Raw genomic sequence first — 23,742 nt, 5'->3', positions numbered from 1 at the left:
GTCCACTGTAGCGCCTCCACTGTTACCTGGGTTGACATTGGCTCTATCAGTACTGACCAGGGATTGGGCATGGGATCTTCCTGATCTGTATGGCTCAGTACCATAACACAGTGATACACCCATTGAGACAATGCGAGAACCACCACTTCCAGCCGATGCAATGATGGAGGTGCAAACCTCTAGTACAACAAGAAATGCTATTGCTTATTACTGTGAGAAGTCACACAACACCAGGTTATAGTCCAACAGCTTTATTTGAAATCACAAGCTTTTGGAGCACTGCTCCTTCATCAGGTGAAGTGAAGAGATGCATATAGGCACATATTCAAATAAAGCTGTTGGGACTATAACCTGGTGTTGTGTGACTTCTCACAATTGTCCACCCCAGTCCAACACTGGCATCTCCACATCATGCTTATAACTAGGATGAGTTAAGCGCAGAAGCTTGCACCAATGTGCATGCATGGTGGCATTTATGAAAAGGGATGGACATTTGTGGCTGCCTTAATGGCCTGAAAACGGCCAATTTAGACTTTTCTGAACGAATCGATATTAGCCCAAATCAGACCATTTTGGAATTGAACACTGGTTCCACATCTGTTCTTAAATGCTAAAATTATCATGTTAAATGCATTGAAATATTTCTGTTGTAGCGATACGTTTCTTAAAGGGTGCTTTTTTGAATAACAAACCGTCTGTTCTCTTGTAGACATTATTCTACACCGGTACATTGTGGCCCGTGTTATTTGGCCCTACATGCTTTCCATAGCTCTAACGTACTTCATCACACTCTGCCTGTTTCCTGGACTGGAATCTGAAATTCGGAATTGCACTTTGGGAGAGTGGCTGCCTATCCTCATCATGGCCATTTTTAACCTGTCTGACTTTGTGGGAAAGGTAAGAGCTTTGAACCCTGAATAACGTCCGTCCCCTCAAAAAACAACTATCCTCTCCCAATATTGTTTGTTAACAGTTTTGCCCACGGTAACTATAATGCATATTAAATAAAACAGCTTATCTGGACATTACCACATTGCCATTTGTGAGATCTTGCTGTGCACAAATTGGCTGCCGCGTTTCCTATAATACAACAGCCACTTCGCTTCAAAAGTACTTCTTTGTAAAGCGCTTTGGGACGTCCTGAGGTCGTGTAAGGCGCTAATTAGATGCAATTCTGTCTTCTTTCTTTTTCAACAGCCCAAGAAGGCTCCTTCCTAACTACAAATAATAGATTTAACCACACATTAACACAGTAATCTCTCCAAGTTTTCAGTCAATGTCATTCCGAAAGCTTTCAGATGCCGCCGATTAGCCACTGGAGCTTATCTCACGTCATTTGTGAACTCATCTCTTTTTAAGCTACACCTTATTATTCTTTATTGATCATCTGTAGCTCTGTAAAGAATATATCTAAAGCACTGAAATTCTTAATGTCCCATTGATTGCCCCAGTGTTTATGAACTTCCAGTCACTTCGAATGCTATAACTTTTGCACATGGATATGAATATACATTAAATCAGAAATATATTCCAAGGATACAAAGTGTTTCAGGGCTTAAAGACTGGTGATGAACCTCTGGAGATTTACTCTCAGCGCTTCAACACATTTTAATTATTAATCTATTTACTTTGCCTGCAAAGCAACAGTGATTGCACTTCAAAAAAAGTCATCTATTAGTTGTGAAGTGTTTTGGGACGACCTGAATGTGCTACATCAATGCAATTTCTTCCTCCCTCCCTCCCTCCTTCTCCACAGGTGTGCTGTGGGCCAATCCAAACTTGTTAGGATATGCCAAGCTGCCACTTTGTAACGCAGGAGGGTAGAATAAATAATTATTATAAACTATGGCTCTGGCGTTTGTAGCAATGGCGGAGTGGAACTTCAAAGTGCCAGCGGTGCCCATTGAAGATTTTTGATATGTCACAAAAGTGTCCTGTTTCCAAAATGTTCATTTTCCTTACGTTGATCAGATGGGGGAAGAAAGCTGGCCTTTCAAAAATGTGGGCCCCACCTCTGCCGAGATGAGGTCTTGGCATTACTAATATGCCTGTTTCATGGAGGGGTACGAGCATTGGGAACAATGGGGGGGGGCGGTGGTAGGAATTGTGTCACATCCTGTCAGCCCCTCCTTTCTCATGTCCACACGTCACGTGACTGAAACACCAACAGACACCAAATGGGACAAAGACCTGTCAGAACTGGGACCCACCTCAGCTCCTGCCTCTTCTCACCTCTGTCCATGCCAAATATGGTATCATTACACTGATTTGGACACAGATTTCTCGGCCTATATGTTATGAACTCATCCTGCTCTCTTCATTAACCCCTCTCACTGGTTCCTCCCAAATTTGTTTGACCTCAGACACAGGGTTTACACTTGTGTTCATCGTCTTCTGAGGGTACTCAATGTTGCCATGGAGCACAAAGTCGAAACGTTTCTGATTCCCTTGAACCATTTTTAATTAGCAGAAATCCACACTTTTCAAAGAGAGGATTGTCATTATATTTAATTAGCATTTGGTAGTAGCCCTAGGTGTGTTTTTTTCAATTTTCTTCGAACATTTCTGTTTATTAGTTAAAAATATTGGAGATGGGGGAAAAAAAAGGCTGTTTGACTGACAGTTAAGAATCGTCCAATCGGATAACAAAGAGTCTTTTTGCTTTCCAATTGGCTGTGGGAAGGCGGGCGCTGTGAAGATGGATATGTCCGGCGACCAATGGTGGGAGCGTGGGGGCGGGGCAGTTGGAAGCAGGAGGTCATGTGATGCAACCTCCAAGAATACTTTCAAACAGAAGGGGGTCTAGACAGGGTAAATAGAGAGACACTGTCCCCATTGGCAGTGGGGTCGAGAACCAGAGGACACAGATTTTAAGGTGATTGGCAGAAGGACCAAAGGTGACATAAGGAAAATCTTTTTTACGCAGCGAGTGGTTAGGATCTGGAATGCACTGCCTGAAAGGGCGGTGGAGGCAGATTCAGTCGTGGCTTCCAAAAGGGAATTGGATAAGTACCCGAAGGAAAAAAAATTGCAGGGCTACGGGGAAAGAGCGGGGGAGTGGGACTAGCTGAAGAGCTCTTGCAGAGAGTTGGCACAGGCTCGACGGGCCGAATGGCCTCCTACTGTGCTGTAATGATTCTATGATTCTATTGGCAACCCTAGAGTACAGTATAAGTGAACAAGGGAACCCCATCCCCGTACAGTGTGCATACGATAGCAAAATACTGCGGATGCTGGAAATCTGAAATAACAACAGAAAAAGCTGGAAAAACTCAGCAGACCAGGCAACATCCGTGGAGAGAGAAACAGAGTCAATGTTTCAGGTCGAAACCCTTCGTCAGAACTGAGAAAAAAAAGCAGGAAATAAAACAGATGAAAAAGCAAGTTTGGGGGGCTGGGAAATGGGGGAGGGGATGAAAGAACAAAAGGGAAGGTTTGTGAGAGGTGAAGAGACATTAAGAGATATTCAAGACGATGTTGCCTGGCCTGCTGAGTTTTTCCAGCTTTTTCTGTTATTTCAGTGCACATACTATTTCATTTTACTTTAGATTGTGAATGAGATTGTGATGGATTCAATAAATCTAACACAGGGCCTTGGCTAGTTAGCACCGAAGCTGTGCCCCTTTTAACATTGTCGCTTGACCCTGAAGGAGTAACAGCTGCAATAGCTTTTCTCTGCTTCTGAATATGGAGTTGCATTTTTGCTCATTTCTCAATACCACTTTTTTTTCTCTTGTTGCAGATACTTGCAGCTTTACCTTACGACTGGAAGGGACTCCGGCTCCTCCTCTGTTCCTGCACCCGGGTTGTATTCATCCCGCTCTTCCTCCTGTGCGTGCTCCCGAGTGACCGGCCTGTTTTCAGCCACCCTGCCTGGCCTTGTGTTTTCTCCCTGCTGATGGGGATTTCAAACGGCTATTTTGGCAGCGTGCCCATGATCTTAGCAGCGGGCAAAGTCAGCCCTGAACAGAGAGAGCTGGCAGGTGAGCGGCAACGGTTTTTCACTTGCGTCGAGTTTCTCTGGGGACTCGCTGAAATAAGAAAATGAAAGCTGCCGCATGCGATTACTGCCGTTGCCGTGGTGATCTCCATGGGTGTCAATGGCAATGGCTATTTCAGTGGAAGAGGTAAACTGTTACAATCGGCTCCCCCGGTCAATTTGTGCTGTTCTCAAGTGGTAGAATTGATCAGTTTATTGATTGTCGTTCTCCGCAAGTCTGGTAGGGTTCACTCTATACCACTTGTCCAGAACAGACCAGTTCACAATACTCTGATTCATATACAGGACACTACGCTCTTAAAGGGGAAGGAGAGTCAAGAGGAGTCATTTCTGTTTAAAGTAGCTCCCCAACATCCACGTGAAGAAAATATAGTCAGACCTATATTTGTCGTCAATTTTACAAAACAACCTTTCAAAGCTGTTGTACGTGTGAGGTGGGCTGTTCCCGTTCTCCCCTCCAGAGCTCTTTCTGCCGATATTACTAACTGTAAGGAGCTGCCTGCTTCCTGGAGCATTTTTTTAATATTCATTCATGGGATGTGGGCGTCATCGGCAAGGCCAGCATTTATTGCCCATCCCTAATTGCCCTCGAAGGTGGCGGTGAGCTGCCTTCTTGAATACAATTGAGCGGCTCGCTAGGCCATTTCAGAGTCAACCACATTGCTGTGGGTCTGGAGTCACATATAGGCCAGAACGGGTAAGAATGGAAGATTTCCTTCCCTAAAAGACATTGGTGAACCAGATGGGTTTTTCCTGACAATCCGGTAGTTTCACTATTATTAGCTTTTTATCGTGGGTGGGATTATGAACCCATGTCTCTCGGATCATTAGTCCAGGTCTACTGGATTACTAGTCCAGTAACATAACCATTATACTACTGTTCCCATTTAACAGGGGCTGCAGGCTTGAAACAGCCAGAGATCCGATCAGGAGCTGTCCAATCCCGGGTGAAATGTTACAAAGGCAGGGTGGGGCGGCAGGGTCTCCATCAGGCAGAGAAATCGGGATGTTGTTTTTGGGATGTATTATGTCTGTGAATGATTGAGACACTGATGCGCCATCAATTACTCAAAAGACTGAGGTTGAGCGAGTAACAACCAGGCTTTTATTAACTAAAGAATGAAGGTCTTGTCTCGAGTGGTCGACCCGTCCAGAATACTAAGGGACTGGGAGGTAGTCACTTATATACCTGGAATAGTGGGAGGAGTCAGCCGAGGCATGTCCAGACCTGTACCTAGTGGAATACACATACAGACACAGACAGGTATGACAGTGGTTTACCACAGACACGGACAGCAGGAGTTGAACAAAACAAGTCTTTACTGATGGAAGTCAATAGTGAAACTGAAAACAACAGAGGCTCACTAGCACCTTTTATACAGGGGTGGTCACTGCCGGTACTGCAGTCTGAGACCAGTTATTCTCTTAAAGGTACATACACAACAATTCCTCCCCTTTTAGATAAACAGTACATAACATTCATTTAACAACTAAATGATAACTAATTACAATCACAATTACGGTTGCTAGATACATTGGTTAAGTTTAAGCAATTATAAGTTCAGTCTTTGAGGAGGCTTCCTGATTCTGTCTGGATAACGCCTCTTTGGGGTATCAGGTTCTTCTGGCAATGTTGAGTCGGGATCAATGTCGTTGTTTGGTTCATCTGCTTCCAATATCACTGGTTCTGCGGTAGCTGCAATTGGTACGTCGATTTCATTGCCAGGTGTATCAGATCGTGGTGTGGAGTTGATGTTTTCCAGTGACTCTAAAATCTGGTCAGCATGGCGTCTTACAATGCTCTCCCCAACGTCCACGGTATACATGAGAGGTCCTTGCCGTGTACAAATCGTTCCTGGCTGCCATTTCTCAGTGCGGTAGTCCCGGGCCAAAACTGGTTGACCTATCTTAAAACTCCTGGTCGGCCTTTCATTCATATTTTGAAACTGCCTGTTCTCCACATCTCTTCGGACGTTTGGCTTAACCAAATCCAAGCGGCATCGTAGTCTTCGATTGAAGAACAACATGGCTGGAGTTTGGTTGGTAACTGCATGTGTCGCATTCCGGTAGGCAAACAAGAAGTTGTCCACCTTGTGTTGTAGGGGTATATCTTCATTACACATTGCCTTGATAGCCTTCTTGAATGTTTGGACAAACCTCTCGGCCAATCCATTAGTGGCTGGATGATATGGGGCAGATGTGTAATGCTTAACACCATTGTTCTTTAAGAACCTCCGGAACTCTTCAGACACAAACTGTGGTCCATTGTCAGAGCAAATCTGTTCAGGCAGCCCATTCCTGGCGAATATGGTTCATAAAACTGTGATAGTTTTTTCCGTGGTGGTTGAGGACATTTTTATTACCTCTGGCCACTTTGAATGTGCATCCACCGCGATTAAAAACATCGAGTCCATGAAGGGACCAGCAAAATCAATGTGCACCCTTTGCCGTGGAGATGAGGGCCACTCCCATGGATGCAGAGGAGCTTGTGGTGGGGCGTTTTGGACCTTCTGGCATCCTGCACAGCTCTTGGTCATCTCTTCGATTTCTCTATCGATTCCCGGCCACCACACAAACGCTCTGGCTAAGTTCTTCATTTTTACCCCACCCAGATGACCCTCATGAAGCTCATTGAGTACTCTATCCGTCAACTTAGGTGGAATTACTACCTGGATCATCACATCAAGGTTCCTCTGCACACTGACAACTGTTCTCTTCTCGGCGAGAATGCTGGCAGCAGTGGTTCGCCATGTGCTGGCCATCCCTTCACCGTTAAATCATAGACCCGTGATAGTGTCGGGTCATTCCGTGTTTCCTTTTCTATGTTTGCATTCGTCACAGGGAGACATTCGACTATGGTCGAGTGGAATAACTCCATTGGATTCACTGCAAGGTCTTCTTCTTCCACAGTCGGCAACGGTAGGCGTGACAATCCATCAGCATTCCCATGCTGTTTAGTTCCTTTGTACTCGATGTCATATTGGTGCACCCCTAGGAAAAGGGACCACCTCTGCAGCCGTTGTGCTGTCATTATCGGTACGCCCTTCTGAGGGTTGAAAATGGAGACAAGAGGTTGATGGTCGGTTAGTAGAGTAAATTTTTGACCGTGCAGGTAGTGATTGAACTTCTTCACCCCCCACACTAGGCTGAGGGCCTCTCTGTCAATCTGGGCGTAGTTACGCTCGGCAGAAGTTAACGAGCGTGACGCAAAAGCTATCGGCCTCTCTAAACCATCAAGGAATTTATGTGACAGTACCGCCCCAATGCCGTAGGGAGACGCATCACACGCCAGTCTGATCGGCAGTGCTGGGTTGTAGTGAGCCAATACTTCCCTTGAAGTGATTAAGTCCTTACTCTTCTGAAAGGCCCGCTTACAATCATCGCTCCATTTCCATGCTACCCCCGTTCGTAGCAAGGCATTCAGTGGGTGCAGAATTGTCGACAAATTCGGCAAAAACTTATGGTAGTAATTCACCAATCCGAGGAATGACCTCAGTTGCGACACATTTTCAGGTGCTGGGGCCTTAACAACCGCTTCAATTTTGTCAGGGGACTTATGTAACCCCTCTTCATCAATCGTGTGGCCACAATACGATATCTGTTTCTTAAAAAACTCGCACTTGGGGCGGTTGGCTCGTAGCCCATGTTCCCGTAGTCTAGTGAGCACCTGTTCTAGGTTGTTAAGGTGTTCACTGTCATCTTCACCTGTCACAAGGATGTCGTCCAAGTAATACTGAGTACCCGGAATCCCTTGCAGGACTTGTTCCATCGCTCTTTGCCATATCGCCGGAGCCGATGCTACTCCGAATACCAATCGATGATACTGGTAAAGACCTTTGTGAGTGTTTATCGTGAGATACTTCCTAGAGGACTCTTCAACCTCCATCTGCAAATATGCTTGTGCTAGGTCAATTTTTGTAAAACGCTTCCCTCCAGACAGTGAGGCGAAGATGTCTTCTATCCTTGGAAGAGGATATTGTACTGTGTGAAGGACTGGGTTCACCGTCACCTTGAAATCCCCACAGATGCGAATCTTCCTTGGCTCCCCGGACTTATTGCTTAACGTTTTCTTCATGACAGGAACGATGGGTGTCGCCCACTCGCTCCAGTCGACCTTAGACAACACGCCTGCCTTCTCCAGATTCTCCAGCTCTGCCTCGACGGCTGGGCGAATTGCATATGGTACTGGTCTTGCTTTGAAAAACTTGGGAACTGCATTCTTTTCTATTTTTATCGAGGCGGTTACGCCTTTAAGCGTGCCCAGTTCTTGTTGAAATACCTCTTTGGCGTTAGCTAAGATTGTTGACAATCGTCCAGGAGTGACGTCTTCATCTTTTTTACCGTCCACCGCCATTGCATGAATGGAGTGCCAATCTAAGTTTATCTTCCTGATCCATTCACGTCCCAATAATGGTGGTCCACCATTTGGCAGTATGTAGAGATACAATTTCCGTATTTTCTTGCCGTTGTATTCGACAGGCACCCTTATTTTTCCTCTGGGGTATACTTTTTGCCCCGTATACGTCGTCAAGACGATGGATGTCTCTCTCAAGGGTATGTGTGAGAATAGCCGCTCGTAGTCTCGTCGATTCATGACGGTTAGCGCTGATCCTGTATCCAATTCCATTTTAACTTGGGACCCTGCTATCGTGAGGGTGACCCAAATGGTTCGGTGATCCTCTTTTGCGATTACATTGTGAAGTTTGAGACAGCTTAGTCTCCTGTTCCCGGATTCACTATCGCTCATCTGGTCTTTGGAACTACTGTCCATCATCTTTTGTACTTTCTTGTACGGTCCCTTAGTAGCCTTTTTGTTGTCGCTGGTCTTCTTCCCAGACCTGCAAATTCGTGCAATGTGTCCCACCTTTCCGCATTGCCTGCATATTTTGTCTTTGGACCAGCAGTCCTTCTGGTCATGGTTAGTTCTGCCGCAGCGATAACATTTTGCAAATCCCCGTGTCATTTCGTGGGTGCCGTATTCCTTTGGCTTTTGTTGAATTTCTGCAGCTCCCCTGGCTGCTGCTTCGTACGATACTGCCACGCTGAAAGCCTTATCTAGCATCAGCTCTTTCTCTGATAGTAACTTCTTCTGTGTTCCTTCACTCAGGAGTCCACAGACAAATTTGTCCCGTAGGGTATCTGCCAGTCCTTCTCCAAACTGGCAGTGCTTTGATAGCTTGCGTAGTTCCGTAAGGTACTCAGCATTGCTCTCATCTTTATGCTGAGTTCTCCTGTGGAATTTAAATCTTTCTGCTATCAACAGCGGGGTTTAGGTGTTCCTGTAGGACAGCAACAATTTTGTTAAAACTCTTTGCCTTCGGTTTGGCTGGAGTAATCAGGTCCCGCAATAGGCCGTACGTTCTAGCACCCATTAAGTTTAGCAATACCGATGCCTTTTTCTCATCAGCTATTTCGTTTGCCTCGAAATATACCTCGACTCTTTCCACATACGTGGTCCAGTCCTCTATTGTATTATCAAAAGCAGTGATACAGCCAGTCTTCGGCATCTTGTAAATCTAAAATGGCGCCTCCCGCGCTTTGCCTTCTTCCCCGATTTAACAAAATGGCACCTCCCGCGCTTTGCCTTCTTCCCCGCTGTTGCTAGCGCTGCTTTCCGCGGTTCCCGTTGCAACCTGCAGCTCCTCGCGGTTTCTTGCGCGTTTAATATTTCTTTTTAAAATTATTTTCCCGTCGTGGGACAACCCTGTGGGACTCTTGCCTCCCTCTTCTCGGGTCTATACGCAGCCCGGCTTCGTAGCACTGGCTACGTGCTCCACCTGTGTGCTCCACCCTCTCTCTCTCTTCTTCCCGACAACGCTGCTCGGCCCCGTTGCAAGCCACCCGCTCGAGTTCACGACCGCCGCAGCCCAGGAAGGATCAGTGTACTACCTGCCACCAGCCCGATTAGCTGAAGCACCGTCGACAGGAACCAGGCCCCGCTTCCGACAGCTTCTCCAGCAATCTTCAACTCCGCTAACACAGGGGCGGATGCCCACGGTCGACGCCCGTTTCTACTGCCTCTTACTTTCTTTTCTTTCTGGCCTCGACCTCTGCTCACTTCGCTGTAGGAATGGATCCCAGGAGGTGGTGCAGACTGTAGGTAGGTTCGTATCTGCTCGTCGCCAGTATTATGTCCGTGAATGATTGAGACACGGACAGCAGGAGTTGAACAAAACAAGTCTTTACTGATGGAAGTCAATAGTGAAACTGAAAACAACAGAGGCTCACTAGCGCCTTTTATACAGGGGTGGTCACTGCCGGTACTGCAGTCTGAGACCAGTTATTCTCTTAAAGGTACATACACAACAGGATGGAATAATTTTCAATAGCCAGAAAATAGCAGTAAATGTGCTCCCACTTAACCCAATACACGCTGGCTGCATGCAAGGCCCCAGTAGTGGTGTGAGGCCTTGCAAATTTACCCTTCAATACATTTTTGCAATATTACTGGTAGAGCCGTTTGTACACAAAAGCAGCATTTCCTGCTTTTTTCTGCCATTCTTACCCGTTCTGGCCTACATGTGACTCCAGACCTACAGTAATGTGATTGACTCTGAAATGGCCTAGCGAGCCACTCAATTGTATTCAAGAAGGCAGCTCACCGCCACCTTCGAAGGCAATTAGGGATGGGCAATAAATGCTGGCCTTGCCGATGACGCCCACATCCCATGATTGAATATTAAAAAAACGCTCCAGGAAGCAGGCAGCTCCTTACAGTTAGTAATATCGGCAGAAAGAGCTCTGGCGGGGAGAACGGGAACAGCCCACCTCACACGGACAACAGATTTGAAAGGTTGTTTTGTAAAAATGACGACAAATACATGTCTGACTATATTTTCTTCACGTGGATAATGGGGAGCTACTTTAAACAGAAAAGTAGCATTTCCGTTTCATTTCCTGCTTTCTTTCCAGTTCTGACGCAGGGTCTTCGACCTGAAATGTTGACTCTGTTTCTCTCTCCACCGATGTTGCCTGGCCTGCTGAGTTTTTCTAGCGTTTTCTGTTGTTATTTAGTAGCATTTCCTTCATCATCGCTGGGACAAAATTCCTGAACACCCTCCCTAACAGCACTGTGGGAGTACCTTCACCACACGGACTGCAGCGGTTCAAGAAGGCGGCTCACCACCACCTTCTCAAGGGCAATTGGGATGGGCAATAAATGCTGGCCTTGCCAGTGACGCCCACATCCCATAAACGAATATGGAAAAAAACCTCATGCCTGCTGTCAGCAACACCGACTCGCGGTGGAAGTGCCCTTGTCAGAATCCCAGTTTCCTTAGGCTCTGCTTTGGAGAGGTGTTTGCTGCAATATCCTTTGGAGCTGCCTTTCTTCTGAGAGCCAACAATACAAGCAGAGCCTGTGCAAGTTCACAGAATGAGCCCAGAACGCAGCCTCGGGACTGGGAAAGACAAATAATGAATGATCACTTCTACAAGAAACAGCCAAAAGGCCACATCAGTGCTGTAAAAAGGCCCAAGGTTAACAAGTGCCCCGACTCTCCAATGACATTATCCATCCCTTAGACATGTGGCCATAACAACAACCTCCACAGTGTCCTATTGCCTAAAGGTGAGGCTGAGGCCGAGAACCATCGCCATACCTGCTGAAAATATCCGTTCCAAATTGCAGGGGCTGGGTAGACTGGCGTGTTGTCAGGATTGACATTTATGATCAGCTAGAGTGATGCAGATTGCAAAGCTGTAAATAAACATTTGGAGCTGTGTTTATTTTGAGAATGATATGCATCAAAATAGAATGAAATAATTATGCCAAAATGAGTGTTGGATGAGTGGCATCTGTCAGATCTGATTGGCAGGCAGGCTGGAAATGTAGCTCTAGTTACAGTTTAAGTGAAAGCTGTGCACTTTTCTGAAGATCTTGACAGGACAATTTGATATATTTCAACCAAACAGAAGACAAAACAAGACTTGAGTTTTTAAAGTTTGCAGTTGCTGGTTATTTTCTTGGCCGTTCCTGCTTTTTATGGTGAAAGGAGGACAATGGGATTTGCTGTGAGCAACAGTCTCATTAAAGATCCAGGAACACAGGAGCCTTGACTGCTTCCCAGCTGCAGTTACTCAGTATTTCAATTGCTCTACTGGAAAACATTATGGGATCGCACCAAACTATTTTTATTCATTCCTGGGATGTGGGCGTCGCTGGCAAGGCCAGCATTTATTGCCCATCCCTAGTTGCCCTCGAGAAGGTGGTCATGAGCCACCTTCTTGAACCACTGCAGTCCGTGTGGTGAAGGTACTCCCACAGTGCTGTTAGGGAGGGAGTTCCAGGATTTTGACCCAGCGACGATGAAGGATCGGCGATATACTTCTAAGTCAGGATGGTGTGTGACTTGGAGGGGAACTTGGAGGTGGTGGTGTTCCCATGCGCCTGCTGCCCTTGTCCTTCGAGGTGGTAGAGGTCGCGGGTTTGGGAGGTGCTGCCGAAGAAGCCTTGGCGGGTTGCTGCAGTGCATCTTGTAGATGGTGCACACTGCAGCCACGGTGCGCCGGTGATGGAGGGAATGAATGTTTAAGGTGGTGGATGGGGTGCCAATCAAGCGGGCCGCTTTGTCCTGGATGGTGTCGAGCTTCTTGAGTGTTGTTGGGGCTGCACTCAACCAGGCAAGTGGAGAGTATTCCATCACACTCCTTACATGTGCCTTGTAGATGGTGGAAAGACTTTGGGGAGTCAGGAGCTGAGGCACTCGCTGCAGAATACCTAGCCTCTGACCTGCTCTTGTTGCCACAGTATTTATGTGGCTGGTCCAGTTAAGTTTCTGGTCAATGGTGACCCCCCCAGGATGTTGATGGTAGGGGATTCGGCAATGGTAATGCCGTTGAATGTCAAGGGGCAGTGGTTAGACTCTCGCTTGTTGCAGTTGAGCGATACAAATTGGGGATGCGCAAGAGGCCAGATTTGGAGGAGCGCGGTGATCTCAGAAGGTTGTATGGCTGGAGGAGATTACAGAGATAGGGAAGGGCAGAACAAGAAAGGTAAGTTTTTATTTTTACTTACCTCGGCCACCTCGCCTTTAATCATCGCCCCCGAAGTGGCTGGCCGACCGACCGACGCACGCCTCCTGCAGCTGTCGGTGTTTTCGCCGGTGCTGCTGCAGGGGGCAGAAGTCAATTTCGGGTCTGGGGTGATGCGCACGGCGATGATGTCACGATCTCTGGGCGAAGGAGATCGGGGCGCAACGTCGTAGCGCCGCCGCAAAACTCCCACCGAATATGGCGGGAGTCGATGTCAGCACCGCGTCCGCTCGCAAAGCCATTGGCGCCCCGTTTGCCCCCTGAGAATTTTAAAGTCAAGGCTGGACCGGGAGCCATTGTAGGTCAGCGGGCACGGGGGTGACGGGTGAACGGGACTTGGTGCGAGTTAGGATACGGTTAGGTTTGGATGAGCTCAAGTTTAATATGCAATATTATCCTGCTTGAGAACTTTGACTGCCTCTTTCTTTCTTTACAGGTAACACCATGACTGTGTCCTACATGTCGGGGTTAACTTTAGGATCTGCAGTGGCCTACGTCACGTACAGCCTGACCAGTATGTCTCACACTTCATGTATTCACACTGAAACAATCAACGCTTCATTCACCACAGGACTCTAAACAAAGGCTCTCTTCACATTCTCACTAGGGGTGAGCAAACCTCCAGAATTTCAGTTCAATTGGCCATGTGGCTTGGATAAAGCTTTAAAAAGTTTTTACCCAACCCGACACCAAACTGATCCCCCCTGTGGGGAGGCTGTGATGTCACTTCCTCCGCACACAGTGCTAAGACTGACTTGCCTTCAATGCGAGCTTTTACAGCCAAGTTTAAAAAAAAACCAGTTTGAATCTATCCCTTTACTGTTTAATTATTTCTTGGGTTTCACGAATCAGCTTGACACTCAGGCCTTTCAGCCATGTGTGGGATGGTTTGAATATCTGCACCTGAGGCCCAAATTAAGTGTTAAAGGGCTCCCCAGGCTAAACCGAGACATATAAATGCAAGTTCTTTCTTAAATCCATGTAGGTTAAATTCACTCTGTGTTATATTGGTGATGAATGTGTTGATTTATATGGCATTCCTTTGTCCATTATTTAACCCATTTAAAACAAATCCATGGCACACCGAGGAATTTTATTGAACACGTTACAGTGTTTGTCGCTAATATCCCTCAGGGCAACTTCAGCCCTCTAATCTGATGTTCAACATTACTCGCAATATTTGCACATATTTGTGTTCAAAATCATGAAGGGTTTTGCGAGAGTAAACAAGGAAAAATTGTTTCGAGTGGCAGAAGGCTCGGTCACCAGATTTAAAGTAAGAACCAGAGGTGACATGAGGGGGAAAAAAATGTACTGGATGAGTTGTTGTGATCTGGAACGCGCTGTCTGAAAGGGCGGTGGAAGCAGCATCAATAGTAACTTTCAAAAGGGAATTGGATAAATAATTGAAGGGGAAAAATTCACAGGGCTATGAGGAAAGTGCAGGGGAGTGGGACTAATGGGAGAGCTCTATTAAGGAGCCGGCACAGGCACCATGGGCCGAATGGCCTCCTTCTGTGCTCAGAAATCACAGAAACCCCACAGTGCAGATAGAGGCCATTTCGGCCCATCGAGCCTGCGCCGACACATATCCCACCCGATCCCCGTAACCCCACGTATTTAATCCCCCTAACACTAAGGGTCAATTTATCATAGCCAATCAACCTAACCCGCACATCTTTGGACTGTGGGAGGAAACCGGAGCACCCGGAGAAAACCCACGCAAACACGGGGAGAATGTGCAAACTCCACACAGACAGTCACCCGAGGCCGGATTCGAACCCGGGTCCCTGGCGCTGTGAGGCAACAGTGCTAACCACTATCCCATTCTGTATCATTCTATGTTTCTATGATTTCTGAGATTAACACAGCAACAACATCCTAAAATATTAACCATTTGTTTGGAACTAGCTTAAAAATATCCCTCTATTTGTTTCTTCCCAACTAACAATTTACTTTCTTCAGTTTTTTAATGTGGGCATAGACCTGTCACAGAATCCGACTGGATATAATCACAGTCCGATTCTATTAAGGGGAGAAACGTGAATGTTGACACCACTGTGTCAGCCACTGAGTTGGAGGCGAGGCGGGACGGGACTTACGGCAGGACTTACAGCCAACAGCCGATTTTACAGAAAACAGAGTCTACTTAAACAGAGTCTCTATGAACTGCAGCAAACAGAACTCATGACTGAAACTACAGCAACTTCTCCCGATAAAAGTCGAATTATTTATCCAGCAAAATGCAATGAGTGGAGGATAATTACATAACCCAAATTATGTGCATGAAATCAATCCCAGTCACTTACAACAGGGGCGATTGGAGGGGAAATTAACCAATCATCTCCATTCTGGCCGGGACTTGTGGTGTCACTACAGTATATTTTTTTTTTTACGCAGTGAGTTGTTGTGATCTGGAATGCACTGCCTGAAAGGACGGTGGAAGCAGATTCAATAGTAACGTTCAAAAAAGAATTGGATAAATACTCGAAGGAAAACATTTACAGGGCTATGGGGAAAGAGCAGGCCAGTGGGATTAATTGGGTAGCTATACCAAAGAGCTGGCACAACAGAATGGCTGCCTTCTGTGCTGTATCATTCTCTGATTCTATATAGCCTTAAAATAAATAGGACCTTGCCTCCCACCCATTAAAGCAGCTCATGTGCGTGACATGATACTCTTACTTTACGTCTACTAAACAATAGGTGAATTCTTCAGGGAAATGTTTGGTAGCTCAAGCCTGAAAAAGCAAGTCACAATACAGTATGTGTAAGGATTCTCCTGTGGCTGATGATGCATTAAGGCGTTCTTTATTTTCCTTGCAGGGTAAATGGAGAAACGCTAAAGGGGTATTTATATCACCCTATGGAAACATTGCTTGGTGCGTGTCATCTCAGATACATTAACTAGCATCCCCAACCCGTCTGGGACTTGGTTCTTGTTCTGCCGGTCCTACAGGATTGGATGGGATCACCTACATGGACATGAAAAGCTTCTGAAGAAGTTCCAAGGGGGAAGCGTTACCCACCAGAGTCACGGACAGGCCTTTCATCTTGACTTTACTTAAGTCTTTAAAGAGTCCTGACATTTTCATCGAAGAGTGCCTGCTCATTGCCATTTTGTCTGCCAATGCCAGCCATTTTACAGTTGCGTTTTTCCATTTTCCAGAAGGGAACTGTTGGTAACTGAGTGCGGCTTTGTTAAGCAGCGTGGAAGAAGTGGGCGAGGCAGCTGTAATTCTACGAGTTAATATTCTCTAGTATTTTTTCAGATAAAAATCTGAATGTGAATTGGTTTAAACAGCTAGTTTTTCGATCCATCACGTTTAATTGTCTGAAGACTGCATTAGCGTGTTTGCACCAGGTTTTTAAAAAAATCACGAAAAATTATGCTTTTCTACATTCCTCTGAGTGTACTTGAATGTGGCATTTAATCTTCTTGCCCTGCATTTTGTGCTATAATAATGCAGTGGAAACCATCCAGAGTGAACTCAGACATAGTGAGACTGTTTAGGGTGAAAAAAATCCCAGTACACTATCTCTGTTCATGTGCTGTGCAGCTGAACACAGCAGCACTCTACCTTGCTTACAGTAAGAATCGGAGTGCCAATGTTTCATTGTTTAAAGACATACCTCCCATATCAAACAAAGGTTGATGCCTGCATCCATAAAAGTAATCTATCTCTGTCTGAACCCATTAATTACACTTTTTAAAGATCTTCATCGCAATTCATCTTTAGGAAAGGGTCAGTCTCAGATTAGAAAGCTTTGATGAAGTACACCATTTCACATCAGGATCCTGCTTAAAGTTGGCCACATTCTTTAATCAGAAGGTCTTTTAAGGGGAAGCTAGATAAACACATGAGGGAGAAAGGAATAAAGAGACTTTCCACGACCACCGGACACCCCAAAGTGCTTTACAGCCGATGAAGCACTGTTTGAAGTCTAGTCACTGCTGTAATGTACGAAACGCAGCAGCCAATTTGTGCACAGCAAGCTCCCACAGACAGCAATGTGATGATAATCAGGTTTTTTTGTTATGTTGATGGAGGGATTAATATTGGCCAGGAATAACTCCCCTGCTCTTCTTCGAAATAGTGCCATTGGATCTTTTACTTCCACCTGAGAGGGCAGACGGGGCCTCGGTTTAAAGTTTCATCTGAAAGACGGCACCTCTGACAGTGCAGCACTCCCTCAGCACTACACTGGGAGTGTCAGCCTGGATTTTGTACTGTAAGTCCCTGGAGTGGGATTTGAACCCACAACCTTCATGCCTCAGAGGTGAGGCTGCTACCACACTGAGCCACAGCTGACACTATGTAGGGAATGGAGTGCGTTTACCCATTTATTTGAAATAGGTTAACCTCTGTTTCAAAATAGTGAACAAGAGAAATGCCACGGACATTAGGCATTCATCCATTATTATAACCGTCAGTCATTTCTACCCTTGCATTAGCAAATATTTGAAATGCATAGCAGGTTAACATAGAAACATAGAAGATAGGAGCAGGAGTAGGCCATTCGGCCCTTCGAGCCTGCTCCGCCATTCAACGAGATCATGGCTGATCATCCAAACCCTAGCACCCGGTCCCTACACCGACAGCCATCCCACCCAAGCCCTATCCCCGTAACCCCACGTATTTAATCCCCCCCTAACACTAAGGGCCAATTTTTTTTATCATGGCCAATCAGCCTAGCCCGCACATCTTTGGACTGTGGGAGGAAACCGGAGCACCCGGAGGAAACCCACGCAAACACGGGGAGAATGTGCAAACTCCACACAGACAGTCACCCGAGGCCGGATTTGAACCCGGGTCCCTGGCGCTGTGAGGCAACAGTGCTAACCACTATGCCACCGTGCTGGTTAATCAGCATCTGAAAGAGGAAAAGGCAGGTTAATGTTTAGGTGTTATTCCTTCCTCAGTACAAGGCCCTGTGGTTTTGTTCCAATTATATTGACTCATCCTAGTTCCTTCTGAAGCTACTTAGAAATAAAAGTCGTCCCATTTTCAAATAGTCAAGGCGGCACCTCCAACAGTGCAGCACTCCCTCAGCACTGCACTGGAGTGTCAGCCTAGATTTTCATGCTCAAGTCTCTGGAGTGGGCCTGTGAACCCACACCCTTCTGACCCAGCGGCGAGAGAGTGCTGCCCACTCAGCCACAGCTGACAGTAGAAGGCTATGCTGGGAGGAGGCTCGTGTGGAGCATAAACACCGGCATGGACCAGTTGGACCGAATGGCCTGATTCTGTGCTGTAAATTCGATGTAAGGTTCAATCCTGAAACTTCATTTTGAGGCATGCTGTGATTTCAATGGCCTGCTTGTCCATGAGCTCCGTCGACTGACTCCTGATATGGGAAGCAGGATTTCGTGGAACGGGATTCTACTGTACATACAGCAAAGAACTTTTTTTTAACTGTCAGTAAGAACTCCAGTGTGATAGAAAGCATAATCATTCCCCTCAAACGTAGATCTGAACAGCTCACATTCGATAATTGGTAGGAGTGGGTGAAATTGAAAGACGTGCCAATCTCTGCAGGTTTCCATGCAGCTGCTGTGAAAGTAGAACTAGAAGTAAAACAGCCTGACAGCACTTCTTCATTTTAGAGTATCTTTCACTTATTATTGCCAACACTCGTGGGGGGAAAAAAAAAAACAAATCCTGAAGGCAGACAAGAAACTGAACTCTTTGACAGAATCCAATCTAATAGTCACCCCTTACTTGAAACACTCTTTTACTTCTTTGATGTCAAAGCCAGCATATCTGCTTCGAGGTACAGTAAGGCTGGAGTCCACGACATGTTCAGTGAGTGTGACAGTCTAAACTGGCATAGGCTGCTGTAATGCCCCAAACAGTATTCTTATAGTAGAGCCTCACTCCACCTGAGCAGGCATGTGCCACGTCTGATTTCAGTTTGCATCTCTCTATCTGGCCAACTGGGGTTGCATTTAATAATGAAAGAGCACACCGCTGCAAGATGAGGTCTCCTGCTCGGCTCCTGGGCGCCGACTGGTCGAGCAACACTTCTGAGTTGGGTGAGATGAACCACAAGAGAGGCAGTTTTTGTCCCGTATGTTGTGCAAACGCTGCCTTAGAGGGAGCTGCCGCATCCACTAATGCCTCGTCTGTAGAGGCCAGTAGGAGAAACCTTTCATTTTAAGTGCATCTGTCGTCCGTTACTGTTCTGCGTCAAGTGCTGTCTTCTTATGTAATCTTTCCTCGTGCCTTGAAAAAAATTCCAGTTTTAAGAAGTGGCAGGTATAACTTGGTATCCCTGCCCTGACCAATTACACTGTTTTATAGAATGTGGAACTCGCTACCACAGGGAGTGGTTGAGGCGAATAGTATAGATGCATTTAAGGGGAGGCTGGACAAGCATATGAGGGAGAAGGGAATAGAGGGTTATGCTGATAGATTTAGATGAGGAAAGACGGGAGGAGGCTCGAGTGGAGCATAAACGCCTGCATGGACTGGCTGAGCCGAATGGCCTGTTTCTATGCCGTACATCCGATGTAATCCTGTGTAAAACTTACAGAGCCACAACTGCAATACTGTCCAACACTGGAATGATGCTTAACATGTTAGCGTCGATGTCATTTGCAAATTTTCAAATGTAGAACTCGCTACCGCATGGAGTGGTTGAGGCAAATACCATTGATGCATTTAAGGGGAAGCTAGATAAGTACATAAGCGGGAGGAGGCTGGTGTGGAGCATAAACACCGGCATGGACCAGTTGGGCCGAACGGCCTGTTTCTGTGCTGTAAATACTGTGTGAATTTATAGCATTTGTGTCCAGATGCAGAAAACAGTGTTCTTGCTGTCAGTTTCAGATAAGTATTAAGCTGCCCGATCTGATTGTAGAGTTCCAGTGTGAGCAATAGTGGCCACTCGCTCCCGATCAGAGTCCGAAGCCTAACTCCTTGCCCTCCTCTAAAGACGCAGTGGTCACAAGCAATGACCATAGTAATATTGTTAAATGGAAATAAGGAAGCTACTTATATACAAATATATACAGAGTCTACATGTCTAGCTATAGTAAAGATGATGCCAAACTGATTATTGTGAATTGCTTATTTTCCTCTGTGTTAAATAATTTGTAGGCGCATTTAAAACTAACACAAAGGAAAATCATGGGTGTATCTGCTCTGATTTTATCATATAAAAAATATATATATATATACATACATATATGGCAAAGATGATCCTGCTACTGAATTAATTCAAATTATTTTTTTTAGATAATAGCAACTGACGCCATCTGATTACTGCTGTCTTTAGTAGTGTTGTGTCTCTTGTATTGGAGGATGCAGTGCTAACAAAGAAGGGAGCAGAAGCTCACAGTAGGTGGGTGCATTGATGACTGTGCAGGCCGATATGTGGCAGGCATTGGTGTGGAAATTCATCTTGGCCAGTAACATAAAACGGGTGTTATCGCACCAACCGCCTGTTACACGCCCCACTCAATCTGTTACACGCCCAGCTCAATCTGTCACACGCCCCGCTCAATCTGTCACACGCCCCGCTCAATCTGTTACACGCCCCGCTCAATCTGTCACACGCCCCGCTCAATCTGTCACACGCCCCGCTCAATCTGTTACACGCCCCACTCAATACTCAGTTCCATTGAACTTCTACTCCATTGCCCACCACAAGACGCATATGACCACATTCCTGGGGGCTCCCCCGTGGATCCCTCTGACGTTTCCAACCCTTCCGTCTCTCGTGTCTTGCCTCCCCGCTGGTGCGGTGTTGTAGCTCAAAGGCCTTCAGCACGCCATTGCTGGCTGTCGGTTGCCAGGGTTACCCAAGAGCTAACGACCATGTTGCCCTGCTTCAAGAGACTATTCAGTGTGTTCTTGTAGCTTTTTTGTTGTCTGCCCTGCTTCTGCCATCCACCAAGTCTCCATAAAGCACCTGCTTTGGCAACTGTACCTCATCCGTTCCTAACAACAAGTCCCGCCCAAGGGAGCTGAGCATTCATTATCATAGCCTCAATGCTGGTGCTGTCAGCGTGTTCCACTACGTTGCTGTTAGTGATCTTGTCCTGCCACCTGATATGAAGTAAGGTGCAAAGGTGTCTTTGGTGAGACCTTTCCAGCTGTTGAGTGGGCCTTCTGTAGAGTGTCCATGTTGTGCTTACATACAGGAGAATGGTAAAGACAACCGCCTTATAAACCTTCAGTTTAGTGGCAACCTGATAGCGTTGTGATTCCAATTAGCTTAGACAATCTACCAAAGGCCACGCTTGCTCTCTATGTAAGGCATCACTTCCTCATCGATCCTTGCATCAGCAGAGAGTACACTTCCCCAAGATAGATGAACTCCTTGACCGCATTCAATTGAATTTGGCCAATAATGATCGATGGTCTAACATGTGGCTTCCCAGGAGTCTGTTTATACATTACTTCAGTCTTCTTCAGACTAATTGTAAGCCCCTAGCTGCGAATCTATCCATCATCAGCTGATGGTCCTCTTCAGAATACGCCACAAGCACGCAGTCATCAGCTAGAAAAGTTCTTGTATAATTTGTTTGGAGAACTTAGTCGATACTCGTTGTCTTGATAGATCAAACAGCTACCCCATTGTGCGGATTTGTATCCCAGGTCTTACATGAAGATCCCTAGTTGCATCATCTGGCATAGCCGCAGAAAGAGTGCGAATGGAACAGGGTTCTGTACACGTCCTTGTTTCACACCAGTCGAAACAGGGACATGTTTGCACAGAGTACCGTCAATACACCCTCTGCCACACATCCCATCATGGGGCTGTTTCAGAACTAGCAAGAACTTCCCAGGACAACCAAATTTCCTTATAAGTTTCCAAAGACTGACCATGTTGAAAGATTTGGTCAAATCATTAAATGCCATATATAGATCTTGATTTTGCTCCTTGCAATTCTGAATTTGGTGAGTAATGAAGATCAGGTCCATGGACCTCAGATAGCTCTGAAGATGCAATGTGTCTCTGGAAACCTCCTTGTCCACTTCAGGAGCAGGGAATCAAGAAGAATCCAATTCAAAATCTTGCCAGCTATAGATAGAAGTGAGATGGCCCGATAGTTAGCCCAGTCAGACGTCTCCCCTTTCTTGTATATCTTGATGATGTTTGCATATTTTAGATCTTGTGAGACCTTCTCCAGATTAGGCAGAACATCTTGTGCAGGCACTCAGTAAGAGCTCTACATCCAATCTTGTAAAACTCTCACTGCTGTATTTACTGTAAGTTAAATACACTGAAAGAACCTTGGCAGGACCTGACTCCTCACTGTGTTCATGAGCCAAGCCTGGAGGAATATCTTACTGGGTGAGCTGCCTTGACATTGAGCTTTGCTCCTGTGACCAACCATGGTGCTTTCAGCCAAAACATTCCTCTTTCTGAAAACGTTGCTATTTTATTGTTGTTTTAGTAAACGTAGGCATAAAATAAAATACAAGTAGACTGTATTCTGTGACCTCTCTGTTTCTCCTCAGCTAGTACCCGTTGTTGACAATCTGCTAGCTTGTCATTCTTCATAGCTTTGCCACTGTGCATTCCTGTCTCTTTTGTTCTCATGGCCTATCTGTCTTTATCCTTGGCTCCCTCTCTGTGACCTTCTCTCTGACAAACTGAATGCCTCCTTTCTGGTTTGACACCATCTGTCCTCCTCTCCCTCAAGTCCCTATGCTCTCCATTCTCCACTTTTTAACTTTCTTTTTCTCTTGCACTTACCGCTCCTCTTATCCATTCACTAAACCACTTTCGACTCACTGCTTCATTCCCTTTTCCGTTGCCCGGACAATATTCCCCGCGGGCTTCTTGGAATTGGATTTTTCCATCTCTTTTTCTGGTTGTCCACCTTTGACTCACCTTTTCCTGCCTTTGGCTATTTTTTCTTTTTCCCCACCGTATTTCACCCTTCCAGCTTGCATGGTGATGATATACACCAACCACTCTCTCTTTCTCTCTCCCAGTGAGCTTGTCAGCTTACTGGTCCTGTGTGCCCGCCTCTTGTTCTGCCTTGGCACTCAGTTCACAGCCAGCCAATAACAGTTTGCAGCGGGTATTGCCTCTGCCACTCAGGATCACACAGAGCCATATAAGGAGAGACTGGGGAGGAGCTTGGGCAACTTCTAATGCACGAATAATTTTAACATGTCAAACCGTTGCCCACCTCTCAGAGTGATGGGGTAAATGCATCACCAGAGTCCCAAGCCATAAAAACCAGAAGGTCCAAGTTTGATACCGGGTCTGTGCCGAGTGAGTTGCCCTCAGCCAGGGCAACCGTTAGAACTCCTTCCATTGACTCCTGTTGGAAAGTGCATGTTTGTGGACTTCGGGGAGGACTGGGTCAGGCTGTGATGCCCCTCACAGTAGAATAGTCCACTGACAGTAGAATAATCTTCTAGGCTCACCCATAAAGAATGGTGACTCGTGCAAGGTATCGGAGGTTCTGCCAGCATCAGTGGGACCCTACCCCAGCAAGCACCACTACCTACAGGAGAGGGGAGAGAATTGGAGTGGGGGGGGGGGGGGGATGGGGATTATTACAAAAGCATTTAAAACTTAAATAGGGTCCCAAAATAAATAACATTGCCTTTTAAAGTGAGTGCCATTTTGGTGAAATTTCTCCTCAGTGAGGGCAATGAGTTGCTATTATTCTGATCCAATCATATGAAAATTGTCCATACTACTCCTGTATTCATGTGCTTGGCATGCTGAATACTTGC

General features: G+C 46.1%; 1 protein-coding gene across 3 annotated transcripts in view; it reads left to right on the top strand.

The window, feature by feature from the left end:
- The window catches only part of slc29a4a (solute carrier family 29 member 4a), a 204,357-nt gene extending 180,826 nt beyond the window's left edge, over positions 1 to 23,531 (top strand). For all 3 annotated transcript variants that reach the window (XM_086000349.1, XM_086000350.1, XM_086000348.1), the window contains exons 9-12: positions 710 to 897; positions 3,743 to 3,983; positions 13,470 to 13,642; positions 15,860 to 23,531. In XM_086000349.1, the coding sequence (XP_085856475.1) occupies positions 710 to 897; positions 3,743 to 3,983; positions 13,470 to 13,612 (572 nt within the window). In that variant the 3' untranslated portion in view covers positions 13,613 to 13,642; positions 15,860 to 23,531. The remainder of the gene's footprint in view (positions 1 to 709; positions 898 to 3,742; positions 3,984 to 13,469; positions 13,643 to 15,859) is intronic.
- Positions 23,532 to 23,742: the final 211 nt, after the last annotated feature.

This window comes from Somniosus microcephalus, chromosome 11 (genome assembly GCF_052327205.1).
Source record: "Somniosus microcephalus isolate GS21.2 chromosome 11, FLI_Smic_1.0, whole genome shotgun sequence".
Taxonomy (NCBI): Eukaryota; Metazoa; Chordata; class Chondrichthyes; order Squaliformes; family Somniosidae; genus Somniosus; species Somniosus microcephalus.
Note: the sequence above shows the minus strand (reverse complement) of the source record. Positions and strands in the feature narration are given on the sequence as shown.